General features: G+C 38.7%; 2 protein-coding genes across 4 annotated transcripts; one reads left to right on the plus strand and one right to left on the minus strand.

Moving 5' to 3' along the window:
- Positions 1–2,736: 2,736 nt before the first annotated feature.
- Positions 2,737–4,933, plus strand: LOC112435237 (interferon a3-like). Of its 3 annotated transcripts, none has more exons than XM_076887679.1 (6): positions 2,737–2,860; positions 3,758–3,836; positions 3,939–4,022; positions 4,166–4,315; positions 4,414–4,497; positions 4,608–4,933. In XM_076887679.1, exons 2-6 carry the CDS (start codon positions 3,780–3,782, stop codon positions 4,704–4,706), a joined length of 474 nt encoding a protein of 157 aa, XP_076743794.1. In that variant the 5' UTR covers positions 2,737–2,860; positions 3,758–3,779; the 3' UTR covers positions 4,707–4,933. The 3 variants fall into 3 exon arrangements, with proteins under 3 accessions (XP_076743794.1, XP_076743795.1, XP_076743793.1); XM_076887680.1 differs by lacking the exon at positions 2,737–2,860 and adding an exon at positions 3,218–3,334; XM_076887678.1 differs by lacking the exon at positions 2,737–2,860 and having other exon boundaries at positions 3,625–3,836.
- A 1,917-nt stretch (positions 4,934–6,850) lies between these two features.
- On the minus strand, positions 6,851–8,777 carry LOC106674853 (interferon a3). The gene is made up of 5 exons (XM_014408190.3): positions 8,625–8,777; positions 8,440–8,523; positions 7,286–7,429; positions 7,055–7,144; positions 6,851–6,949 (listed from the first exon to the last, which is right to left on the minus strand). The coding sequence occupies exons 1-5, from the start codon at positions 8,775–8,777 to the stop codon at positions 6,851–6,853; spliced, it is 570 nt and encodes a 189-aa protein (XP_014263676.3).
- Positions 8,778–9,015: the final 238 nt, after the last annotated feature.

Below are 9,015 nucleotides of genomic sequence, written 5' to 3' on the forward strand. Positions count from 1 at the left end.
ATTCTATACGCGAAAAGTGAGCGCGAGAGCCCTCGGTGCGCCTGCTTGCTGCTGAAGTCAAAGTAAACTTTATTGTCATCTCCGCTATATACAGTCCAGTATATAGGGAGACGAAACGCCGAGCCTCCAGTTACAGCAGTGCAAGTAAACGAACAACAAATATAAGAAGAGTAAGAAAATAAATACACACTTTAGGACTCGGGGTAAAGGGATCAATAACAATTTAAAATTTATAATTTACAGTTTGATGATCTGTCTGTGAAGGTTCTCAGTCATCCAGGTCATCGTAGTCAAAGGAGCTTGCAAAGAAAAGCGTCTGGACTTCTTTAAGTTACTTGAAGACGTTTCACCTCTCATCCGAGAAGCTTCTTCAGTTCTAAGGTCAAATGGTGGAGAGTCCCAGATATTAGTGGGAGTATCCGCCCACAGAGGGACAAAAGGACCCCCTGATGATCCTCTAATCGTCTGAGCCAAGGTGTGAAACTGGGTGTGGGTCCCAATCAGCCAGAGTTTCGGGTGAGTTCATTGTGAAACCTGGCCGTAAACCACCGCCTCTGTTCAAAGATGGTCGCTCACAGTGAACATATATGGCTTCTTTCACTCCTCTTTCAAACCATCTGTCCTCTCTGTCCAAAATGTGAACATTGGCATCCTCGAAAGAGTGTCCTTTATCCTTAAGATGCAGATGGACTGCTGAGTCTTGTCCTGTGGAGGTGGCTCTTCTGTGTTGTGCCATGCGCTTGTGAAGTGGCTGTTTGGTCTCTCTTCGATAATCTTTAATCCTACAACTTGCATAGTTCCCATTTCTGTATAACTGTATATCTCAGATTCTGTAAAGTTATTTATTTCATATTCTGTATAGTTTTTCATATTTATATCCTGTTCATAGCCTGTACATAGCTTGTACTCACTACAGCCTGTACACACAGCCTGTCGACAGGGGAGGGGGGCCGGCTGCTTCCAAATAGAGCACATTTCATTCATAAAGATGTAAATCCAAGCCCATATGTATTCATGATTTGAATCCTGGGTTGTGTGAAATCCCAGAAATACACCTTAGACAAAGTGAATCTGTGAACTAGGTGTAGGTCTATTAGGTTATATTGTGGCGATCGTTGAGTTGGGGAATTTGTGTTCATACTGGAGTGCAAAATTAAAACCAATGGAAGATGGACAAGAACAGTTCAAAGCCATCAGGTGCTCAGTTTAGAAAAAATAGAAAAGAAGAGGAGGAGAAACGAGCAAAAGATACAGGTAAGCAGATGTGTCATTGGATAATGGCAGGTCATCCTGAAACAATCAGAATCAGAATACTTCATTAATCCCTAAGGAAATAATGTGGGTTACAGTTGCTCCAAAGAGAAATGGTAAAAATAGTAACAGTAACAGACTAAACTCCAAACAATACATTATGTTACAGATTTTAATATTAATTAGTCATTGTCAATTGTTGATTCGTCCTGTTCTCATTGTATGACGAATTATGATGGCTGTTTGGTAGCCGTTTGCATACAATGCATACACTCTCTCTCTTCATATGTGTGTATGTGTGTTTCTCTGGTGAAATTCAGTATGGTTCCGTCCAACAGTTTTATGTTAATGTACAATTCTTAATATTTTTTTTTGTGTGTGTGTGTGTGTGTGTGGGGGGGGGGGGCTCCAGAGGGAGTGTTCGCCCGGGGCGCCAAACAGGCTAGGACCGCCACTGGTTGCAAGACATTAATGGCAGTTTAAAAAAGAATGTTAAAAAATGAAAACAGTCAACGTCGAACACATTTCGTTACTTATGATGAAATAAAATGAAAGCGGATGTGCGCCAAACGTCAGTGACGCTCCTTACGCACGTTTGCTTTCATTTAGGGTTGTAGGGTTGATTACAGGAATGAAGAAAAGAGTATAGAGTGATTTAAGTTTATGTTTTTTCAGGTTCTGAAATATATAAAAAGCCAAATATACAGGTCATATAAGTTGCAGAGTGTGTTATGAAAAGTCTTTAGCAGGGCAGGAGCTGTGAACGGAGAACAGAAAGTCTGTGGCGTCTACAACAATATGTAACAGAGCACTAAGGTGTCAAATAAAATGTCAAAGAGATAAATGTATAATTTATTTATTTATTCCATCAATTAAACATACATTTCCCATTCATTCCCAAACAGGACTCAAAACATATTTTACTAATATTCCAGCTGCACATTAAACCTATCAAACCAAAGGTGCGAGCAAATAACACTACACTGCACTACACTAAACCCAGTTTAGAGACACTGCAATCAATTTATCACTGGGCACGCACTGCAAACAGTTCTGGTCTCAGCACAGCTGGGAATATGCGGTATGCGTAACCTGCAGTCTGGATTTATAAAAGGGAAGTGGCACAAATTAATAAACGAAAAGATAAAAACGAGAGAGGTTAGTCCGCCCTTCATTCATAACAGTCTTTACGGCTGGACGGACTAACCAAAGGAAATTACAAATCAACCAAAAGAACAACTAAAAATTAACTGCAGAGGAATCACAACAACAGAATATTGATCGCGCGCTGTCGATCTACAGCTTGAACACCATTAAAACTTGTCGTCACACGAACAACATACCCACTCGCACCAGAGTGAGTTAATTGTCTCTGGAACTTCCTCACCGAGGAGCGCTGACCTCACCTCACACACCTATTAACTTTCAAAGTTCCTCTGCCAATCACACGGCAGAAAGCAGCAAACTGCCAGGTGACACTTGTTCCAAGTAGAAACTCTACGCCGCCTATAGGTGATACTCGTAAACTACAGCTTCCACTTTGGGTATTTTTTTTCTCTTTACCGAGGAAAATGAAAGCGGCTGCCACGTGAGTGAAGAATGGGCGCAGGTATGAATGAGCAGGTGTATTTACCTTGGTTCATTGCATCATTGCGTCATTTCATGTGGCCTGCATTTAGCTTTTTTAGCAGTTTCTTCATTATTAAACAGCTTGCACTTCTGCTGTAAATCAGTTGTGATGTATTTGTGTTAACCTCATGTAACCGGTAGTGGAGGTCAAACCAGGAGTATTTATCTGCTCCGATTCTGAATGAGTCTGAAATAATAATAACTGAAAAAAGCCCCCCTCAGCAAAACAAAACAAACAAACAAGAAAAGCAATCCAGCACATGTAGTACTTGCAATGACGTTATCGTTAACATATATCTGACCTGTGATCTGATCACTTTTGTTTCATCACCTGTTCATGCATGTGGGTCCACCGTCTGCCTGCCACATGCCCGTTTCTTGACAATAATAGATGAAAATGTCCTCAAAGCAGCATTAATATCCCTGTAACACGTTACCTGTTTAGTATCAAAACGTAAGCCTATACACGATTTGGTTACAAATGAAATCATCAGTCGTGAGTTGAGTTTGTCGTCATGTTTCTTAGGTGTTCAAATGGATGTGTATGTCCACGAATCCTCATAATGAGGTCAAACCCTCATACATCATGATATCTTATCTTCTTTAAGATATATTGTTAAGTGTGGGATTTTTTTTTCTATAGACGGAAATTTAAATCCCACGTGTATGACATTACAGCTTGTTGTACCTGCGGGTTTCCCAGGTATATAGAAAATGAAATATTTTCGCTCTGCTATAAATGCGGCGCTGCAGGTCTGCTCCATCAGAACACCGGGAGACATCCGAGTTTGCTTCATACAAAGGAAGTTTATACCTTTAAAAAAATGATGAACAGGATTCTCTTTGCTTGCCTGTTTCTCACTCTGTCCACTGAAAGCTCCTCGCTAAGCTGCAGATGGATGGATCATAAATTCAGACAGCACAACGAAGAAACTCTGAATCTGCTTGATACCATGGTGAGTGTTTTAATGTTTTAATATTAGTTGATTCGTTATTTAAATAGTTTTAGAATTATTTCACTTGAGCATCTGATGACTAAAACATTCAATGTGTTGCAGGCTAAAAACGCCAGTAACACCACTGAAGTGGAGGTCACTGTGGCCTTCCCTAATCACCTGTACCACCAGGTGTCCAAATCATCAGTAAGTGAACCTCAGCTTTTGCCTATTTATAGAAAAAAACATAATTTTCCCTTAGGACAGATTAATTTTGTCTTTTAAATCCACTCTTATTATTATTGAAGCATTTCTAAAGTGGTCTGTATTTGATCTTCTTCTTCTTCCAGGCTGAGGATAAACTGGCTTTCACAGTTCAGATTCTGGAGGAGGTGGCTGCCCTGTTTGAGGAGGATCACAGCTCTGCATCATGGGAGGACAGCGCAGTGAGGAACTTGCTCAATATTGTCAACAAACAGGCTGAAGAGCTTCACTCCTGTGTAAGTTCACTTTCAGTTAGGTTTTTATTACATTTGAATATGATACTTTACATGACATGACATATTCTTAATTGTCATTTTGCTTGTAATTAAATTAGATTGGGAGCCACAGTCACAAGAAGAAAACCACAAAGCTGCACATGTACTTTAAGAGACTCTCACATCATATCCTAAAGGAAATGGTAAGATCACATCATTCTCATTAATTTGGGGTTTAGATCATCCTTAAGATAAATAGATATAATAACTTGTTTCAATAACAATAAGAATACTAATATTGGTATTTCTGTAGGGTCACAGTGCTGAAGCCTGGGAGGTGATCAGGAAAGAAACCAAAGCCCATCTAATGAGAGCAGAACAGCTGGCTTCATCTCTGCACACGGCCCAATAAAACCTGTCTCTTGTCATGTCTGTAATGACGGCTGTGTTAATTTAATTGCTTGTCTATTTATTTTATTTATTTATTTATTCACTTGGTTGTTTGTATATTTATTTTTGTTTTGTTTTGATTGTTTTTCTGTGCTGATGAAGATTTAGGAATATTTTTTATCTTTATAATGAGCAAAATGAACATTTTGTAAAATATATTTTACCAAATAAAAGAGTCTATCTTCTTACAAAGTGAATTTATTGTTTATATTACTTTTTAATATCAAAATGGTGAACTTGTAAGTTCCTTTAACCAGATTTCGATTGCAATTAAACTAAAAAATGAAAAACAAAACTCCACAGTGCTTGGAAGTTCACGAAAGTGGAATGAAAGTGTTCTTTAATGGGTTAAAAGGAAAGCCCATAATATAAGATGTAACTCTTCTGTCACTTAATCAATAAATTGACACGATTAAGACAGTTATTTCATGATGAAATAAACAAAAACGTGGATAATGTTTTTCCAGCCTTTCTGTTTTACATTGATCCAGTTTGGGCCAAATTTTAACTGATGGCCTCACATTTGGAATATTTTGACATAGAGAGGAGTTCATGGTCTACTCAGGGACTACAAGTTGTTCACATCTTATGGCTGCAAAACAAGTCCTCTTGTATCTGTGGCAGAAAGCTTTTACTTAGGTGTTCTCTGAATCTCAGCTCTGCATTTCGTATATGATGTTGTTCAAGTTCAAGTTCAAGTTCAAGTTCAACTTTATTGTCACTTCAACCATATACAGTTTAAAAATACACAGTGAGGCGAAACAACGTTCCTCCAGGAACCAAGGTGCTACAAGACAAGTTAGTGCAAAAAAAAAAAATATATATATAATATATCTAGTAATAATATTGTGCAAAAGAGCATTTACAGGTTGGTGTGTGCGATGGGTTGGTGGTGTAGGTCAGTGTGTTTGCGCTTGTGTTGGTTAGTCAGTCCAGTCTCAATGTTTTGAGGTATTTGAGTTAAGCTGAGTGATAATGTTAGTGTATGTGTGTGTGTGCGTGTTTATCAGTCAGTCCCTTTTTGCTGAGGAGACGGATGGCTTGTGGAAAAAAGCTGTTGCACAGTCTGGATGTGCGTGCCCGAATGCTTCGGTACCTTTTTCCAGATGGCAGGAGTGTAAAGAGTGTGTGAGAGGGGTGTGTCCGATCAGCCACAATGCTGGTGGCTTTGCGAATGCAGCGTGTGGTGTAGATGTCCTCAATAGAGGGTAGAGAGACCCCGATGATCTTCTCTGCTGTTCCCACTATCCGCTGTAGGGTCTTGCGGTCTGATATGGCACAGCTCCCAAACCAGACAGTGATGCAGCCGCTCAGGATGCTCTCAATATTGCCTTCATCGGCTGATGCCCTCCAGCTCGCACTGGAATGCTGCACAGCCAAATGTAATGAAGTGAATGAGAATAGCACCTCCAAATCTAAGGCCATGGTGCTCAGCCAGAAAAGGGTGGACTGTCCACTCGTGATCAGGGATGAGTTCCTGCCCCAAGTGGAGGAGTTTAAGTATCTTGGGGTCCTGTTCACGAGTGATGGGAGAAGGGAGAAGGACATTGACAGACAGATCAGTGCTGCGGCTGCTGTACTGGTCCATCAGGGTGAAGAGAGCGCTGAGTGTAAAGGCAAAGCTCTCAGTTTACTCGTCATACTTTATAAATCAAAAGAAACCAAACCAAAGAAAGTCTCTAAAGTGGTCTTGGTGCTCATACTCACTCCACATGAGGTATCAGTACTTCTACTTTCTATGTTATAAGAGCTTTTGTGAAGAATCAAAACAATCTTTCTATATAAATCTGGACAATGTGTCTAATGTTTGATTGCACTCATTAAAAATAAGTGCATAACCATTATTCTTGATATTTCAGGAACAGAAAAGTCAACATATTTCAATCTGTGTGATAAGAAAATATTTATTGACTTTGACATGTAGAATAATATGAAATAGTTTATTTTAATAAAAATTACAAAATAAATAAATAAATAAATAATATATAAATATTAAAAATAGTGCAAATATCATAAATACAATAAATAAATGAAACCAACTAAGATATAATTTAAAAAATAAATTAACTAACATATTTTAAAAAAAATGTATCCAAGAGATAAGTTTTAGTGGGCATTTCCCAGAGAGTTAACCAGGAATCCGCATTGACTCAGATGATCTTTTGTTATGTTCCTGATCGTCTCCCAGGCTTCAGCACTGTAACCCTACAGACAAAACAATATTATCATTATTAAAATACCAGCGGTGTAAAATCTGTCATAGCTAAATACTAAATACAGGCTCAGTAAAAAAAAATAATGCAGGCTTACATTTTTCTTTAGGATTTTATTTAAGAGTCGCTTGAAATGAATTTCTGTCCGCCGTTGCACCTTCTGTGTCGTGTAACTGTGGCTTCCAATCTAAATAAATCAAGAGAAATAAAACAAAATATATTTAAATAAATCATTCACCACTTTAACTTATTCACAGTTGTCAGGTCTTTTACACAAGAGAGACTGAATTCATTGTAAAATTACAAAAACAAATGAAAGTGAGCTTACACAGGAGCGAAGCTCTTCAGCCTGTTTGTTGACAATATTGAGAAAGTTCTCCACTGTGTTCTCCTCCCATGAGGCAGAGCTGTGATCCTCCTCAAACAGGGCAAACAGCTTCTCCAGAATCTGAACTATGAAAGCCAGTTTATCCTCGAAGAAGAAGAAGAAGAAGAAGAAGAAGAAGAAGAAGAAGAAGAAGAAGAAGAATGTTAAGAAATATATTCTAAAACACTTCTTCAGTAAAGACTCAGAGAAGAGAAACACACAGAACTTCTTGCTAGCAAGGGCAGTCTCCAGAAACTGAGACTCGCGCTGAGAAACTGCCCCGGTCTTTATTTATACTTCAGTGAGCGTTTGTTCCTTACATTGCAATGTGGAGGTGTGTGTGTGTGTGTGTGTGTGTGTGTGTGTGTGTGTGTGTGTGTGTGTGTGTGTGTGTGTGTGTGTGTGTGTGTGGTCAGAGTGTGGCCCCATAAACAACTTCCCTTAACCTGCTGGTCTGGAAAATCCAACAGTTCATCTATATGTAAAGAAGCACTTAAACTAAAACTGACATAGCTACGTTAATCCTACCGTAAAACAATAAGACAAGGTACGACCTCTCTCATGCTCCTAGGATGTGGGGGTGAATACCCTAGAATGTTACAGACCTCCTAGGATGAGACATTCTTTCAATATGCCACCAACTATATACTTCTACACACAAATAATTACATGCAGCATTCTACCATATGCAAACTTATATCATTAAAAGATTATACTGACTACTAAGTACAATTTTCCATTGACAAAGAAGAAGAAGAAGAAATAATTACTATAGGAATACTTCTGTGACACTTGAAGATGGACGGCTTAGAAAGTCAAAGAACAAGAATTCACACAGCAATGAAAATTTTCCCAGATATATCTTAGATTGCACAGGAATAAATGGTTGAAAATGAGTTCTTTGTATTTCGTCCTTGAATTATGCACAGTTATGACAGAGTCGTGATAAGAGACAACTCCCTTGGCTCCGTGGGAGAGAATCCTTACGACCCTTTAATAGCCGAACAGTCTATATATAGGTAAAGACAAACTTTTGTAGATTTGCCATCCTGACACTTTCCATTCTTCCATTAAAAAAAGAAACAACTTTATGTAAAAAGTTGGGGGTGACTTACTGTTGCTTTGGACGTCTTGCGATACAGTCGATTAGGGAAAGCCACGTTGTGCTCAATTTCAGCAACCTTAGTGGTGTTAGTAATCTGCATCACACACAAAACACGCACACACATCATATCCATGGAACTAATCAAACTATTTAAATCAATACCATGTTAAACATTATGCAAAGAAGTGCACTCACCATCATATCAAGTAGACCTAAAGCTTGTTTGTTGTGCAGACTGAATTGACACATTTTGTCGCCTGGATCTTTTACAATCCATTTGCAACTTAACGAGGAGCCCGTACTGTACATCCCGAGAAACAGGCTAGCGAAGAAAATCCTGCTGATCATTTTTGAAAAATGTAGAAATTTCTTTTATGTGAAGCAAACGCTCATGTGTCCTGGTGTTCTGATGGAGCAAACCTCCAGCGCTTCATTTATAGCAGAGCCCAAGGACACACCTATTTCACTTTCTAATCAGCTGGAAAATCCTCACAGGCACACGTCTCAAAAGTAAAAACATGGCAGATTTATGTCATCGTCATAGTCGTTTAATTAGTTCAGTTGATTTAAATGTAATTTAATTACC

The sequence above is a fragment of the Maylandia zebra genome, linkage group LG8, assembly GCF_041146795.1.
Source record: "Maylandia zebra isolate NMK-2024a linkage group LG8, Mzebra_GT3a, whole genome shotgun sequence".
NCBI lineage: Eukaryota > Metazoa > Chordata > Actinopteri > Cichliformes > Cichlidae > Maylandia > Maylandia zebra.